The sequence below is a fragment of the Poecile atricapillus genome, chromosome 7 (assembly GCF_030490865.1).
Source record: "Poecile atricapillus isolate bPoeAtr1 chromosome 7, bPoeAtr1.hap1, whole genome shotgun sequence".
Taxonomy (NCBI): Eukaryota; Metazoa; Chordata; class Aves; order Passeriformes; family Paridae; genus Poecile; species Poecile atricapillus.
In genome coordinates this window covers 15013808-15032934 of record NC_081255.1, presented here as the reverse complement: position 1 = coordinate 15032934, position 19127 = coordinate 15013808, and the positions used below count along the sequence as shown (strand labels likewise).

Here is a 19127-nt window from a genome sequence, read left to right as displayed (position 1 = left end):
ATTTATTATTCCCCACAAACAGCAAGTAATTACATGAAATGCAAAAAAATTTTTTCTGGAGATCAGTCATTTTGATATAATACCTGTATCAGACATGAAACACCTTTTTGGGAGGCAATCTAAACCCCAAATTTTTAGCATATTTCAAAACAGAGAAGGTAGCCTCATTTCTTATGTTCACGTACCTAAATGGAAGATATGGTGGATTAGATCCAGATAAAAGCATCCTATAAGCTTCTTCTGGTGTTTTCTTCAAGTATATAACCTAAAAAGGATCGGGGAAGAGGGTGGGATAAAAAAAAAAAAAAAAAAAAAATCAGCCCTGCACCTGGCAAAGTCTTTAACCAGACAGCAACTTCCTCCAGCACACTAAACTCCTAAGAATGCATGTGATATTCCTTCCTGACATACATAGATCAGAAAAAGGCATGTCTATACAAAGAAAAGATTCAGATATCAACAGAAACACTCTGTTTGGTGTCAATCCCTGACTTTAAAAAAACAAAATTGGAAAAAAGTCACATACTGCTACAACTGAGAGACTGGAATGTTGCATGAATTACTGTAAAATAGCTTACATTTAAAGCCTAAATTCTTGCTTACAGACAAAAGATCCTTAGAGGGTAGCTCAGAGAACTTCAGGAAAAAGCTGAGATTCCATCTGATCAAGGAATTGTGAATCTGAACTAGGGGCAAATTTGTACCACATTTTTTCCCAATACTGCAGGTTTTATTTGACAGACGTTCTGGCCCTTCAAAGCTGTGTCAGCTCAAAGACATGCATACATGACACTTGGAACTAAACACTGGTCATTGTCTGTCCACACGGCTCATAAAGGCTCATAATAAAGACACCAAGAGGAAAGAGAAAAAAGATATTGAGAACACAAAATGAAAGAGGAGAGGGAAAGAAAGACTGAACAAGGTCCTGAAAAAAATCAAAATAATCTCAGATGTCAGGAGGAAGGACAATGAAAGCATTACAGTATGTCTTCAGCACCTAAAATGTAGTGAATTCCATTAAGAAAAAAATCAAGGAGACATTTTCTGACTCATCTGTATCAACGAAAAGTCAGCAAACAAAACTAAGCTTCATTTTTAATCTAATATGACAAATCTTCAGAGTGCTTTCATTCTACAACATACACAAATAAAAAAACCCACCCTAACAACGCAAAAAGCCCACTGTGAATAATTTGGATAAAACAAATTTATCCATTTGGATAAACTGGCTAACAGAATTGGTATCTAAAAAGCAATGTAAAAGTTTAAAAACTTACTTTACAGATAGTAACTATTCTCTTAGATCTTTTAGATTTAGGATTTTTTTTTGATTTTTTTTTTACAAGGGACAAGGTTTTCTTCCCTTTCCCCACTGTCATTGCTGTAACTCTAACCATGTGCACCACTACTTGTAAAACCTAGATTCAATAAATACTGAACATGAAATATTTTTTTTCTCTGAAATTTTCATTTTTATGTTCTCAACCTTCTGAGAAGGGGCCTTCTGAGACCCCACAGTTAGGCCATTACACAGGCACATGACATATAGCAACACTGGCCCCATGTACTCGCTGTCAAGAAAACTCATATCGTATTTCCTAAAAAGCTGACAGAACAAAAAGGGAATCAGTATTTTCCAAGTCCACCTTTACACTTAATTCCCGTAATATTTCAAATGCAATTAGGATTCATGTTTTTCCCACTTGCAATTTACAAATCAGAAGAGTACAGAACAGATCCCCTCTCGAGCTGCTTAGATTACCAACAAACAAACCCTTCATGTTTCAAATAGGGCTGAGTTGTCTAATTTGAATTTTTAAATTAGGAAAAAAACACTCCTGCAAGCAAATAACTGGGCATGCCAGTAGTTTGCTATTACCCAGTCATTATTATATATTAATAAAAACTACAAACTTAAGAACTTAACCGTTTTTTTCTCTCATCAGCATTACAGAAATCTAATAAAAGATATTACTTATGATTCCTCTAAGTGTGTATTTTGGTAGTAATATGTCTAGTCCATCTGCTACATAAAAGGGAAAGGAACAGGAACCTGAATAAATAAACCAAACCTCCTCAATTAACTTTCAAACACCAGCAGAGCTGTGGCACACTGTCTATTATCCTGGGTAGGCTATGAAAATTAAATGAGAAAATAAATCAATTCAATAAATACTATGCCTCTGGTTTAGTAACTTTAGGAAGGTTGTGGGAAAAATCTTTTCTCCTTTCCAGTCTGAATCTCACTGATGACACGAGAAACAATTCATCCTAATGTAGGATTAGAGGAAAGTGATTTGGATTTTCAACATTCAAGAAAATGGTATTCAATGGAAAAACATGCAGGGATCTGCCGAAGCCATTCCCTATGTAGTAAAATAAACTGAATTAAGGGATGATGACCAGATTTCCCTAAAATTCATACAACAATGTTTTCAAAGACAGCTAGCTTAGAGACAAATGAAAAGACCATCTGCCCACCTCTCTAAAGAAGCACCCCTTGAGAAGCCATTTTACACACAGGGGAAGTCCCTTAAGGAAGGTTAAAGTATCCATACGATCAAAAATACTTACAGCATATGCACCTATTAAAAACGCTGCATTCGCTCGCTTCCGCTGGTCAAAACTGGTGTAGTACACAATCCTCTTTCTTGATAGACTAAAATACTGTTTAAAAAAAATAAACAAACAAAATAGCATATTTACTAAGAAAAGAATATGCTTTAAGAATACTGTAACAAAATCACTTTTCCAAAACTGCAAAACAAGTCAGAGAAAATTCTTATCAAGTGGTTCTTAAAATTAAAGAAGAAAAAATTACTGACACTCTGAACAATCTTCTTATATCACAGATAAGTAAGAGTCCAGGGAAACAGCCACTGTTTCTGAGCAAATCTCTTGGTTAGCTATACAAAAACATGCTATAAAGTGGAGCTGAACCAAATCTTCAATATAAAAAAAATGGATTTTTCCTCCCCAAGTTAAAATATTTGAAACACTAGCTTATGAACACTGATTAAAGACATTGAAATTTTCAAACTAAAATATCCTCCTGTACATTAAACCTCTTTAGCACATAATTCTGTGGAGAAGACAAAAGAAAAACTCAAGCAATCAACTTTACAGCCATTTTATGTGTTAAACACTTCCATCTATACTTCTTTAGAATGGGGTGATGGACACCTTTAGAAACCTTCAACAGGAAGAATTAAAAAGGAAAAGAAAAAAATGTAGAGGAGAAAAGCCTGAAGGAAAGGCTAGGCAAAGACAAAACTAATTACAATCTCAATTCTTCTTTCTTTATGAAGGAAAGAAGCCTGTGTCAGAATCCTGTGGACAAACCTCCCATTGAACACAAAATCAACAAGCACCAGAAAAGAACAATAATGACAAGCTGCAACAAAACTAGTTAAAGCCAGAGAGAGACAATATTGTCACTTAAAAATGGCGCTGAAAAATTTACTGCATTAACAATTTTTAAAACTTCATTAATTGCCACATTTCCGTTATACTCTGCTACACCATAGCATGTTTTTCCAGACAGATTTTTACAATACCCTTACACTTTTGAAGAAGTCATCAACAAATATATTAGATTATGTTTCTAAATATTTGAAGCATTCTTCTATTTTTAAAAGCTGCATGTTCTATAAAATGCCCTAATACCAGTGCCATTGTTACCCAACTTCAGGTTTTTAACTCTTGACACGGGGAGATAAGCTAACTGCTGCAGAACAGCATTTCATTTGTAGTGCAAACGGTATTTCACTTCCAGAAATCTGTCAATGTCAAATCTCATCTCAAAACTGCAAATTTTAGAACAGTTTTAACCACAGAATCAAATTTAAAAAAAAAAAAAAAAAAATCAAACAGCCAATCAACTCGGGAGAAAACTGATGTAGGTACCACGGTGAGTTTCTTGCTCCCACCTCCCAGAGAAGCAGCACCTTTAGTCGCAGTTCTAACTGTACCTTCCAGTCTGGTCTTACAAGCCACAACTTCCAGAGCTGGAAGGAGTGAGAGTTAATGTGACTGAGTGTAAAACAGGACTGTAATTCCTGAAATAGCTGGTTGCTGTTGATTGGAAGAGGTTGTATCTTGAGGCCAACAGCAGCATCTCTCTCAGTGTATATGCAAACATACAAGGCACAAGTTGTTACTTAATTAGTGAAGCATTCAATTATTATTAAAACTTGACAAAATGAATCCCAGTACTTTAAGATTCCTCCCTTATTCCCCCTCCTCAATTTTTTAATTTTAGTGTTCTCTAACTGCAATTCCACCCATGATGTGTAGGTGGGATAAGATTACAGTAGTTATGCAACAGTGACAGAACTTCAATTATAACTTATTGACTACTACTTATTTTAAAGCAAAGTTCTTTGCAGCGGTTTACAGTTCACCTAAAACATTATTTTAAACTGCAAAGCTAGCTAGTGAGAAGGAAGTTCTATGTAGAAAGACCACATTTCTTGAAGATTTTATTTCATAGAATGGATTTTTTTTAATCATATGAATATATCAAGTCATTCCAATTTTAAGACATTTTTGTACCCAAAGTAGCCATAATCTGAGGCTTCCAGAATATTAAGATGAAAACAATGGATCAGTTTTATTGCATCATTTTCAAAATGTAAGGGTTTAATCCTTATTATATGAAATATTTAAATGTGTTTTGAATCCTGACTAAAGCTTTAACAAATTTAACAAAATTGAAAACTGGTATTAATGCCTTATAGCATAGCAAGCAGTGGAACACAACAGCACAATTTAAGTCTTCAGAAGTCTATAAAACAAATAACTGTTTTTACTTGCACACTAATTACAGAAAATTAAGTTTTACAGTACGTGTTTGCTGAAACATCAATGCAATGCATCTGTTAACATTAGCATGCAATTTGTCAACTCAGTGCACTTTCATTATCAAAACTAAGCTATATGATCTATTTTTAAAAAAATACTGATTTTATGACCATATTTAGTAAGCTACTTCTACTCCTCTAGCCAGGTTAAATAATGAGCTTTCACAACAGTTCTGGGAGATTATACTGCTTTTACAGCTCCAGAGCTCCACCTGAATAGATCAGAGCTTTAGTTCCCTTAGGCACTGCAGAACTCTGAAAAATCAGGAATGTTTCAACAAGGAATTTTTCAATACAGTTTATCTAGGCAATAACTACAGTTGCAGGTAACAGTTGCCAATAGTATTTTTTTTTCCACAACAAAACTAAGGTGCACACACTATGAAGTACTAAAAATATTCTTTAGCAGTGATAAAATTTTATCAGTTTCATACATCATTAAAAGATAAATTTTAACAGCATAACGTAACAGTGTCAGTCAAGGTATATCCCAGAGGAACATACTGATAGACAATCTTGTGAATTAAAAACAGAAGTTACACAGAAAGTGTAGAAGTCTTTGCTTTAGGTAATAAAACAATTCATAAGATGTATGAGAGGGTTATAGAATATTTACTTGCACTGTAAGATGGTATTTTTTCTTTTTTAAAAGCTCCCTATAGATCTCAAGAGAGACTTATTTGCAGACAATCAATGACAGGATTAGAAAGTACTGTGGTGGACAATTACCAGATTGATAGCGGCATAAAATCAACCTATTATTTGACAGTATTTTATATAATGGATATGGTTTAATACAGTTGCACTGCTCAAGCAAGAAATTACTTCAATGTGTTTAATGAGCCTAGATCTATGCAAATTCTACTTTACATATATATACACAAGTGTGTATATACAGGTAATATGTACTTGTAAATAGAAGTGAATACAAGATAACTTAATACAAAATAGTAAATTTAAACACATGCATGCAACCCTGCCTCAAAATCTCAGATATCCTAAACGAGATGCTTTGCAATAACTATAGTTCCATGTGTATATTCAGTAGTTTATTTATATTAAAACAGACAAACAAAAACCCCAAATCCCTTTATGATTCAGCAGCAATACAGTTAGCATACAAAAAGTTAACCCCATAGTTTATAAGCCTGCCAGTAGATTTCCTCTCCTGCCTCTGATCTTCAAAATTTCTATCATTTATATCAGCAACACACCCCAATTACTTCTGCTCCTAATTTACTGAGAACATGTAAGACTATGCATAGATCAAACACAACAGTTTTTTAAAAGCAGCTTTCATGAAATCAGATTTACTTAAAAACAATAAAAAAAAATTCTTTCAGAAATGAAGCCCAGTTGCTTAGTCAAGTGTTTTCTTCCCTGAACAGAATTCAAATACCAAGCAGCAAGACAGCACAGACAAGCATTTTTTCCTTGCTGTTGACTTGGATAGTGCAAATCATCTTCACAGCAATCAACAACTGAAAAATTACAAACACAACAAGGTCAGAAAGGTTTCCCTGTAAGGCACAGCCAAGACTTTGCCTCAAACTTTCTTGGTAAATGCGTATCTGAATAAATTCTTCACCTCTTCAGAACAGAGGTATTCACTGTCTAAAAAAAAAAAAAATCAGTCAGCATAAAGTTACAACAGTTTACTTTAAAATGCTGATCTGCCATTAGCACATTTCAAACCAGTATCCTTCCTCACCCGTCCCCCATGAAAGGGGAAGGAAAGCAGAATACTGCCTCATGTTGAACTTCTCTCCCAAAACAGAAAAAGGTATAGCTGAAAGATTTGAAAGAGTTGCTTGTAGGGTTTTCTAGTTTTAATGCGATCTTATACTTTCACTTCTACTGTTCCTATCAATAGAAGGTTTAAAATTAAAGGAATCTTAAGTCTTTGAAACACCATATCCATACCAAAACCCTCACATTTGTGAGTAATTTCTTTTTGTGCCATACTTCAAGACTCTTAAGAAAATACACTAAGTGCTTACCCAACCAAGCACATCAAATCATCTGGGCTTAAGCACTATGATTGTTTCAGGGTCCCAAAAGTGTTGCAGTATGGCAACAGCAACCATCCCATGATAATCTGCAGTCTTTTTACTTCCTATGATTAAACAATTCCTGCAACTGGTCACAGGGCATCCTTAAGGCAAGGGTGTGCAAGCAGAAGTTTCCCAACAGGGCTCTCTCTCTGTCCATAGTCTGGTCTGCATTTCCCATCTCTGAAACGCTCATCCCAGGCTGTTTACACATCACCTGCTGCCTCATGAGAATGACTATACTTTTGCTGTTGCAGGGTGGAAAGTCACAGATCACCAACTTGTGAACGCCCCAGTTCAGGCCCCAGAACTCATCTTGGGGACACGTGTGAAGGACAGACATGATGACTAATTCTCACCTGGGGAAGCTGAGCAGCAGTCACTGTAGCTAGGCCTAAAGTTCCCAGCAGATCCACTCCTCTGAGGCATGTAAATACACATGCAGAGGCAGGCTTCAGCCCTGGGTGTCCATCTTACAAGCCTACTTACCCACTGCAGATGGCATTTAAATTGAGACAGTGTGGCACAGATTTTAACTACTAGAAGAGCAAAGCTTACATCAGCCTACCCCAGGGGTAGTGCCAATCAGCCAGCCTGGAGTCCATTCATATGTAAGCTCCTATACCATTTTGGCAGTACTCCAAGCTTTAGCTGCTTGATTCCAGGTATTACTTTCAAGTGGTTGTGCTATCAGGTTACCCTTTTCTCTCAGGCACTAGGAGTTTTATTTAACCTATTTGGAATTAGCCTCTGGCAAGCTCCAAGTAACAAACTGCACTTCCTCCCAGTGGAGACCTCTCTGTTCTGGTCCTAGCCAGCTGTACCCTCCACCCAGCAGTGCAAGTACATTCACTCTTCTCAAAAAATAGAGAAGCTACATTAAAATTGACATTACAGTTTGCTAAACCAACTCCACAAATATCAGGGTTAATAGTTCAGTTCCAATTTAGTTCCCTTGCTTTTTTTCTCATTGCAACATCCAATCTTCACCACCATGCTTACAAGACACTTCTGATGATTAATTTGCCTCATTCAATGAGCAAGATAATGGTCTTAGTAAAAGAATAAATACTTTTTAGTATTTATAAATAGCAAATAGTATAAATATAGTATAAATAGTAGCATAGTATAAATATAGTATAAATAGTAGCAGACACATTCCTGTTTAATACCAAACCATTAAAAAAAACCCTGAGATATTTATTCGTTGAACACTTTATTTTCTAGATGAAACTCCCGGTACCTAAGTTCAAGACATAAGGCATACAGTAATATATGAAACTGTATTAAGGTCCCAAACTGATCACAGTCACAACCTGAACCTGGAAAAGACAGAACTGATCTCTCTAGTTCCCATGGGCATAGTGAAATTAGAACAGTAGATTTATTACTGGTTCTTCTCTGGAGTAACTGCTTCACAGAGCAAGCATTCTCCAGTTTTTAATAAATATATAATTTAATATATTAAATTATAATAAACATAAGATCACAAACAGCAGAATTAAGGTGGAAAAAAAATAGATTCATACTGAGTAAGAGTCATTGGTCAGGTGTTTGAATGGAACAGTGGCACTGCAAAATAGGGTGATAATGAATTTATAAGGTGCCTGGTGTTAACAAACGAATTAGCAAATTCATTTTCCCAATATGAGCACAGCCATTCAAAATTACAAATAATAGATTTCAGCTTTTTATAGGTATCATTTTTTAAGTAAGAAGCAATGTAAATTTTCACTAGAAGCACTTTTTTTTCCCAAGAAATTTACAGCAACTCTACGAGCACCTCAATTTGCAGAACTTCCACTTAAGAATTCACTATACCCCTAAAAGCAGCAGGTAGCATGAATCAACTTAACTAAAGTTTGTGCCCCTAGAAATAATGCCATTTTCAATAAAGTGACCCTCTTAACAATGCCAAAGCAATTGCATCCGTTGTCCCATATTCCCCTTCTGTCAGTAACAGGTCTTACATGATAAAGATTTTAAATCTGTTATACTTAGTGAAGGGTCTCCTCACTATTTGCCCCCAAGCTACATTAATCAGCATTTTGGAATGAAAAGATCTTTTAATTCCAAACAACAGTTGACAATTTTTCTATACATGCTGCAGATTACTTCTTCACAGATACCTGGAAAAGGTGAAGCCTGCAGCTGTACATTATATTCAGAGGGTCTGGCTGCAATGGAGCTGGGATTTAGGCACAGCAGCCAGAGTGATGCTGTGATTTAGATTTGTCATCGAAACTGTGTTGATAACACACCCATGTTTTATCTACTGCCAAGCAGAGCTCTCATAGTCCCAAGGCCTTCTATTTCTCTCTCTGCCCCCTTCCTCTTTTCTGAGACTTACTTTAAACAGTGGGATTTCAGGACCCATGTTTTGTTCCGTGAGTACCTATTTTTTCAGTTATTCAGACCAGCATACACACTTCATTAGCTGCAATCCTATGACACAACCAGCAGCTGTTGTTACTATTGCCTTGAAAGTGTTAAGGTTATTCAAAAAGATGAACACAGCCTTCAGTTACTGCCTCACCTCCTAAGCAGAAATGAGAGCATATTATTTTCTTCCACTCTTCAGAAGGAAAGTATCTCAGAATATCCTTAAAGCTTAGCAATAACCATCTAGCTAGTGAACACCTAACAACCACTTTCAAACAGACTAATTTTATTTCAGTTTGAAATTACAAAACTATAGAAACATCATTTTTAAATGAAGCTTACCTTTAATTTCTTATTTAGTTTACAGCAGTATCTGTATAACATTGCCAAATTTAAAGGTCCAAAATCTCCATAGAAACTGAAAAAACAGAAAAAAAGCAGTATTATTTATAAAAAAGAGCTAAGCAAATGTCAATATGCATGTCGTTGATAACTAAAGCTGGAAATAAAGGATACTAAGTAGCCAGTACATACAGAACAACACATACAACAACAGATAAGTCCTTCATTGATTAATTTAAAAGTACATTAGTAATGATTCATTTAAACTTAATTGTAGCTTTAGTTTAAGATAGTCCAGTAAGTACTTTTCCCATTACATACACACGCTAACTACCGAATTTTTTTCTTCATGCCACGATATCCAGTCTGGTTTTGGCCAAAACCACACAGTGAAGAACTTGAAGACATGATATACATTTAAACCATGCTGATGTCATCATAAAGATTCTACAACTGCTTAATATGAACTACTATCAAGAATAAGCTAAATAGAATTTCTTATGGGTGATAAAATTTATTTCATAACATCTAGTCTTGATCTCTGACTAAAGTTTAAGCTAATTTCTTTATATCCATTCCTTCACTATTCCAGAGATTAGATATTACATACACACTTTACATCTAATTATGTTTCATTTTGTCCCCTAAACCCTCTTGCCTCTAGGCTATTCTTCCAATTTATTATTTATTTCATGTTCTAAATATCAACTTCTCCTTGTTCTTGTTTCTCTCTTCCACATTTTAAAACTGTTTTACCTTTGAACAACAACCTCTGGCCTTAAGAGCTAGTAGCAGTAATCTGTACAGGAAAATTATTGCACAACTGGAGTTCCTTGCAGTGATTCAAAGTCCTCTTCCTAACACACCCACTATATAGGCACCTTTACAAATAACAGCAGCCTTTATGCAAGCAATTTACAGCAACATATTCTAGAGCTCCCTCTCCATCAATTGTGCAAAACTGGTCAAAATTTAAGCTGCAAACTTCCTTCAGTAATTCTCCTGTTGTATATAAAAATCTTAATCTCGATGGTCTATGCAAATTTGCTGAAGCACACACTATGAATTACAGTGAGAATGGACTACTAGTTAAACTGTGTTAATCTGATCTGCCTTAAGCCTTTTTGATAAGTGATAGGAAGCTTCCTGCCTCCTGACAAACAAAACAAGCAATCAGCATCTGAACACAGTCTATTTGGGGAATCACAAAGGAAAAAGGTGTTCTGGACTCTACAGTCTTTGAAAGAGTAAAAATGGAAAAAAAGAAATTACATAATAGCTTGATAGGTACTGCCATCTATTCTTTTTCCCCCATGGCAAAAGGTTTATTTTTCAGGAAAACAAATTAAATTCCCGTTGAACATAAAAAGAAAACTTCCACTTTGAGGGCAATCAAACACTGGGAAGCAATTGCAGAAAGGTGGTAATATCAAAACCGAATTGTATAAGGATCTGAACAACCTGTTCTTGTCAACATTGCTTTGAGCCCATGGGTTGCATTACATATCTGCAGATGTGCCCTCTGCTTCATCCATTCTGCACAGACATAAAAATAATTAGGAGTTCTTCATCTTTCTAGTGCTTATAACATCATTTATATCCTCCTCCCCACATTCTCTCAAACAAGAAAACCAAGACCAGTGCAAAAAGAGACAATCATTAGTTTGATCACTAAGACAAGTACCCTTCCTGCCACACGAAGGCTATTTCAGTATCATCTACTTCACAATATCAAGTAACAACACAAGCGTTGGTTAAGATTCAGTTCAGTAGAAAACATTTATGATGTAATTACAGAAGCTAATTAGCTGGGAAAAAGACCAAGCTGTCCAACTACTAGAACTTAATTTGCATGTTGGACAGAAGTTAACCTAACCAGGAGGAAACTGCAGCCCCAGGAAAGCAGGGTTTAACTTCAGAATTCATCAACTTCTCTTGGATAAGTCTGCCAGATACAGTCAATAGTTATCTTTAAAACAAAACCCTCCATACAGTTTTTCATAGAGATTAAATAAAAACATTCCAAGGAAAAGTACGAGTTAAGACAAACAAGAAGCTAAAACTGGAGCTCCACCAACACTGGAGTGAATGTAGCTACTAAGAAAGTCATATAGAAAGCTTCCTAACAACTCCTCTCATACAGCTGCACTAACACATGACTCAACACCCCCCCCACTATCTCACTCCAACTTTAGAGCATTCTTTCACTTAAATGTAAGATAGGAAAGTAAAACTCATGGTATTAAAATTATTTTGGAAAAATAATTTTTAAAGTATTGTGGAAAAATATGGAATGGGATAGTTACTATAATATAGAATACTTTTTTTAAAAACATTGTGAGCGAAGTATCTGAAAGATATAACTAAATATACAATTCATCTAAAGAACTGAGGAAGTACAGCCATGCTTTATGATAAGATTTATTACAATTAATTTGCTAGAAGTACATCAGTATGAAGTCATATATCCCCACTTCTACTTTTTCACATGATTCAGTTTGAACAGTAGTGTAGGAAAAGTACATGAAAATCAATTTACAAATTTATCCACAAGACAAATTACTATTTTGGTGGGTATAAGGATAAAATACATTTGAGTCTATCCAGGAAGCAACTGTCTTCCTGCAAAATGAAGCCATTCAGCTTCTCTCAGTCCCCAAGTTTAAGATGTCACAATCTTTGACTATTTCTCCATCACTGATTACCATTAAGAATCCTGTGCCTCTCAACACAGTGGAGTAAGGGGTAGAAGTATCTGTATTTAAGACTCGTGCACTACCCTTGTTTGTCTATGCTGCAGAAACAAGGTATTTGTCAGAATCCAAACACAATCTAAGGAAAGGCACTTTCAGTCCCTGCTGCATCAGCATTACTACCCATCCACAAAAACACTGTCAATTCCCAAGTTATTTCCCTACTACCACAGAGGCCATATAAATCAGCCTTTGCTGATAAAACATTGTGGTTGAAATGCAAGGCACAAAGTTAAAATAATGTATGTAATATAACCTTTCTCTATTTTATACCTCTAAATTGGAGTAAGTTAATTATCCTTTCTTTGATGGGGCTAAGTGAAACAAGTGCTTTACAAATCCTCAAATCAAAAGAGTTCTTTGAAAGATAATACAAGGCTCTGTACTCAAGTCAATGAACTCTGATCTACAAAAATCTTTCTTCAATTTCTATCCCTAGACCTAATACAGTTTCTGACATGTTTAAGCAGAATGATTTAATTCTATGCATCCTCATTACTTTTTCTACAAAAGGCCATTTTTATACTTGAATTAGTGACACTTGATCCTGATTCACCCAAAGGATTTTCATCTCAAGACCAGAATTTTAAGTAAATGTAATTGGAACATGGGAAATGGGCAGGGTATAGGGAATGGGGATGAAATGACACACCAAGTTGCCAGCTGAATAAAGAATTTTATTTGGCAAAAACTGAAGATCAGCATAAGAAAAGTCAAATAGTCACTGATAACAATTCATCCAGTATTATTTTACTTCCATCTCTTTTACATCTAGATGTTTGAACAAAACATTTAAATCCAGTAAGAGAAACAGGAATGTCTCTGAAACTTAAACCAGTTAAGAGAGACAACATTTACAAAGAGAGTAATTTACAACAGAGGTGGAAACCAGAGGAACAGAAGGCAGGTATGGTATTAATTAATATTTAATTATATTTTGTTTTAATCAAGTACCTAGATGACTCCTTTAATTATTTTCCCCCACATCTCATGGAGACTTGCTATCCATATGCTTCTCAAACCAAGTAGCAAAACCCCAGAATATACTAGCTAAACATTTAAATACTCTACTTCAACAATACTATCATGATGCCACCTGGAAGCAGTAGCATAAGTTTCTAGTATCTGTTTTCTCCTTATAATTGCCTCATAGAACCATTTCTTCCTACCTCTAATTTGTTGCAGTATATCTGGGGCATTTGCTGTACTGTATCATAGGAATCGTCATCCCCCAAGAAAGGCCAGCCCGCTGCTCTACTCTGTTATGCAAACAGTTACTGTAAATTCTTCCAGGGAATTTAATGGTGAAGGAAATGCAGCCCACACCTCTTCAGTAAGAAGTCGTTCCTAAATGCAGTTCCACGGCATGCCACATGAAGGTGCCACGAGTCAGTTCAAGCCTAAACCAGCACTTCTGAATGCAATCACCACTTCTCGCTAAGGATTTAAGTATCTGCCCCTTGTGCTAGAAAAAAATGATAAACTGATTTTCCATCCTGAATGATTATATGGTTCCATGCAACGAAGGAATATCATAGCCTAGCAGACTTTTAACTGAACTGATAACCTCCACAGAATCACAGAGTACGCTGAGGTCCCTTTCTGTGCCCTCCAGGCTCTCGTACATCCCGGGTTGCTCCATTCCAGATGCAGCATCAGGCATTTGCCCTTGTTGAACTTCATACAGATGGTGATTGTCCACCCCCCTAATTCGCAAAGGTGCATATTAATCTCAGTCAATCTATCAGGCCAAGAGACCATGTTGCAAAGATAAATTGCATTACTTGTACTTTACTCCAGACGCCTGATACTTTTCCCCTATAGAGCAGTAGTTTTATACTGCCATTCACTTCCCATCAAGGCATGATGTTTCTTGTGTGCCACCTTATTCAGTCATTGGTTTAGTAACTTGAAAACAGAGGCACCATTTAATAACTGCAACAATTTTCTGGAGTACCTATCCCAGAACTGGAGCAAGAGTACTCATTAAAGTATGAACTTCGCCTTCTTAAAAACTTTTAATCATATAAAGCCACTTTTCTGCCAAAACAGAAGCTCCTCAAGCTTGCAATTACTTAAGTCAAAAGATCAAACCCAAGAACCTGATGAAGTAAGAAAAATACTGCATCCTAACTGCAAAACTTGACTAATTTTTCAGCATTTTACAAATGTCCAGCTTCCTATTAAAATTAAGCAATGAGACTGTTTCTCTTACTGCGATCCATTCTTCTCTTGCTCCTCCCTCCCTCTTTCCTACACAGGAACATTCAGGTTATTAACGCCTAAGAAGGGCCGTGCTGCATTGATTCTGAGCCTGGTCATTAAACAGTACAAGGCCCAGGCACCGCACAAGTGGCCAACTGACTCTTCAGCTACTTGCTTCAAATAATATGCTGAACACTTCTCACATGCAACAAAGTCTCTGGATGAGAGAGCATCAGCCTGTACATTCATTACAACCAAACTGCTGGTTGGGAAATTTTATCTATTCAGGCTTTTTTCTTCAGCTCATGTTTCCTGAAGTGTGGTTCTCCTCCCCACTTCACAAGCAAATGAAAAAATGCGAGCACTGTTTTCATCCTCTAGTCCACTGATTCCAGTAACACGTGAATTGTTAGGAGCTTTCTTAATACTACTTAGGGATTGTGTGCTTCTGAAAAGGGGAAGGATGATACAGCAAATATAACCCTGGAAACATCTGAAGGTAGGAATACTGCAGAGGCCTTGGATTATTACGTACACCAGGTATTAAGTACATTTCCTCTTGGAAGTTCCAAATCCTCCTCAAGATCCTGATTCTCCAAAATCCAACACTTCACAGATTCAAATCATAGATAATTAAAATAGTTATGCCAAATACATGATTTTTTAATTCAGTGCTCCTTGATAACAAAAACAAATTAAAAATGAAGAGGTTCTATCATAAAAAGTTGCCCTATAACCTTCAGGTCATAACAGAAGTGTAGTTCCTTTGGGAAAAAAGTCACCTTGACAGAGGCCAAGATGCACATAAGAGATTTCCTAGACAAGCTACATTCCCATCCAACATAAAACTGGAGCTTAGAAAGCTGCTGTTTTATCCTGGTACCCTTTTACTACAAACAAAAGAAAAATCTCAGTATATTATCAGCAAACACTTTCATCTTTTACTTACAAAAAAGCAAAGACAGAAATGGTAAAGCAATATATTAAATTAAATTGGGAAATTTCCTTGTTTTGATTTTGGACTTAAATCTTACTAAGTTATCTTGGTCATCCAGTAGTCAAGGTTGAGTCTTCAAAATTACTGACGTGAACAAGGAAATCCCTGCTTTCTGTGTGAAGTGACAGCTTTGTTTTAACAAGGCTAAGTTTACTTTTTCCTTTCAAATTATTTAAACCAGAGAAATATCGAAAAGTTCAGGTTTCCTATGCAAGTACTGCTATTGGAGAGCCACAAAAAAGCAGCATTTAACCAAAGCAAAACCAGACAGGCTAACCCTTACTTTTCTCACAGGAAAGACAAACTGCTTCTTTGCATATACACAGGCAGCAGAAGAAACAGTACTCATTTAATATTGCTGTAGCTAAACACTTGAGTCTTGCTCTACTGCTACATAACTGAAATAGCTCTCAAGAAGACTGCTGTGAAATGGGCAAGTAACATACCATAGCTTGAAAAAATGTTTCAGCGTAAAGCACAATTTACAAAGACAATCATCTTTACTACTTCTATAGCTGCTTACACCACGTCAAAGATTAATTTGCTAAAGTTGTTTATACAAGAGATCCAACGTCAGACCAAACGACTGAATAAAACCATTATGATTTATGAAAGCTGTCATTATAATTCATCGGTAAGAGATTCCTGTTTCACACATTTATATTTTGACTTTGTTTGAGAAAACTACTCAGAAATAAAAAGGACATTAAAGTTGCTTTGATAAAACTATGTGAAACTATGTGAAAGCCAAATTAACCAGTCAAGTGTAGTATTCTCAACCCAGATCTGCTTACTGGAAGGTAAAACGTGAAAGACGCTATTCTTAGAGAATAAAAAGCTTCTTACAGGTGCCTAACTCATTAACTGAGGTCTTGCCAAGGCAAGGTTTGTCTATTTGCCAAATGACAGTCTTCATCAAGATGGATTGTTTCTCATTAATTCCATTTTTCTGAAGCAACAGTTACCTGCACTACACTGTCCTGAACAACTGTGTTCCCTTATAAGTAGTGCAGACTTTCTCAGGAAGAACCTCAAAGAGTCTCAGAAAGACTCTGAGAAAATCTTAGAGAAACAGAACTATCAACGAAGAGATTTCAGAATTGCATCATTCCATTCAGGTTTCTTGTTCTCTTTACTGAGGCATCTGTGTATCATTTCTCTGGCATAATGGGTTCAATTGCAGCACATTTAACTACAAAAGTGACAGTTCTAGTAGCAAGTTCCTCGTCAGCTAGCATTTGCTCAGCTTAAATGGTTTTAAGAACATCTTTATTGTCTTTTTAGTGTGAATGTTTAAGTTAGACAGTATTATGAAGTCATTAGAACAGTTGAAAACTTCAAGTGAGAACTGAAGGCTAAAGTGCTCAAGATTACATAACCACACTTCGTGTATAATTCAGTGACAAATCATGTGACAAGCTACAGGAGCAAGTCAACCCCAAACTTCCCAAACCATCAGATCTAGCACTACAGCTCTTTTGTTTAATAAATGGGGTACAGTACTAACATAAAAATTGCTTTCTTATGTCTCTTCAAGAGTGGGGGGGGGGGGCGGGGGGGAAGGGAAGCACGGCAGTGAGTTTTTAAGTACTATGTGATCCAGTAATAGGCTCTCTGTAATCAGGAACTCCAAACCTACATATTCATGAGGTTTTCAGATCAGATACTGCTTCAGTGAAGCAAACTGACACCTCTGTAAAGTCAGCCAAATAAGATTCTGTAACAAAGAAACCAATCTAAACAGAAAAAGAGCTGAAATAAAAGCAGTTTACTTCCAAGCACAATGAAGTATCTTTGTCTAGTCACTACAATGGTGCATCTAAGCAAAGTTAAATCAATAAACAACTGTGTTAATGTAATTACTTACATACCTCACAGGTGCTGAGGATTTCATGCCTGAGTAGACATCTCCTATCCCCCCCCTTGGAACACTCTGAACAAGTCATGTGATTAAAAAGGAAAAGTAGCTGTGGAATTCTGACCACAAGAACCACCCAGGCAGGCCATTTCTATGAAGACACTGCAAACCACTGTTCTGAGATACAGCATTTCAAAAATCACTTCCAAATATTTATTTTGCTATCATACAACAACTTCTAATCACTTTCCCAGAAAGAAGACTTCCTGCATTTCTGAGGAAGTGTGGAGACCATCTGATCTGTTGTACTAAAGTTGCACTCTACTACTACTTACAGACAAGCATTGTCATGCCCCCCATTTCGTGTGCAGCCTGGGAAACACGATGGACTGATGCTAAACTTGTTGGTGAGCTTAAGGGAAGCCACAGTAAAATTTGCACTTCCCCAAGAACTGAGTCCTGCATTCTATTCCTCAATTTACCTCTAGCCTTCCAAATCCAGAAAGATATTAAAAATATATGTAACATGGTAACCCTATTGACTTTTTTATTTCCCTGAGACCATATAAACTTGCTTAGAGATAAGAGAGAAAAAATATATATATATATAAGATCAGGCATGGGTTTATTACCAAATATTGCATACACTGATAGGGATGAGTGCTGCAATACAAATACCAGGGGAAAGTTTAGCAATGATATGTATAAGTTCATTACACAATTCCTTGGTACCACCTGGTAACTATCACTTATTTTCATATCACATTTTAGCATTTTATGAGCACAAAAGGGAGAGTATCTTTATGGTATCAGATACGGGACAACTTTAAAATGGGCCAAACTGATTAGGAACCATCAATTCAGAACATGCATCAGGAGTTACACATTCAAAGTCTTTAGATACCGAGAACATAAAGGAAACTTTGCTTCCTTCCATTCCCTGGTAATTATATCTGGTATCAGGTTGCACCCTCATCTGTAGTTAACACTGGGCTAAGGAATATACCTACAGAATTTCCTTTAAATGTTAAAGAAAATTACTTCCCCCCACCCCCCTCAAATTTCTCAGTACTTTTTTTTTTTTTTTTAAACACCATTGTCCTTACACAAATATCTCAGTTACAGGCCATGGTTAGTACAGCCATCTCTAAATAACTGTACAGAACTGCTCCCCCTTCCTACCCACAAGATCAAATGCCACAAAAGATTCCTTCACACTTCCTAAAAGCACATTAAGAATTAGAATGTAATGATGCAGTCTGGAAGAGATACAAGCTTCCTTTCTTAAAGGAAGTGGAACACTTTCATGGCACACAAATTGCTCAGGACCACCCCCAGTTGAGTTCTGCTTTCACTATTAGGTCAACCCTCCCTTAGGATATTTCAAGGGTTCCTTCCAATCAAAATTCCTTAATGATCATTAAAGAACTTACTCCCAACCCAAGCAACCCATTACAAAAGTCAACTTTCAGAATGAACCACTGGAAACTCCAGTAGAAGACATACAGCTTAAGATAAGAAAACGCGTAGAAAAGATACCCTGAAACTACAAGCTGTGCATAGCAAGTGAGCTAAAAACCAAGGAATATTGGTTTACATCTTCACAGAAGCAGTAGTAGTCACTGGAGAAAGGACAAAAGAATGGTAGATACTTGCAACTGCTTGAAACCATTT

At 36.2% G+C, this 19127-nt stretch overlaps 1 protein-coding gene across 3 annotated transcripts in view; it reads right to left on the bottom strand.

Moving 5' to 3' along the window:
* Positions 1-19127, bottom strand: part of CDC14A (cell division cycle 14A) — a 53913-nt gene that overhangs the window by 33028 nt on the left and 1758 nt on the right. For all 3 annotated transcript variants that reach the window (XM_058842787.1, XM_058842786.1, XM_058842785.1), the window contains exons 3-5: positions 9641-9716; positions 2578-2670; positions 186-265 (exon numbers count right to left, since the gene is read on the bottom strand). In XM_058842787.1, coding sequence (XP_058698770.1) covers positions 186-265; positions 2578-2670; positions 9641-9716 — 249 coding nt within the window. The remainder of the gene's footprint in view (positions 1-185; positions 266-2577; positions 2671-9640; positions 9717-19127) is intronic.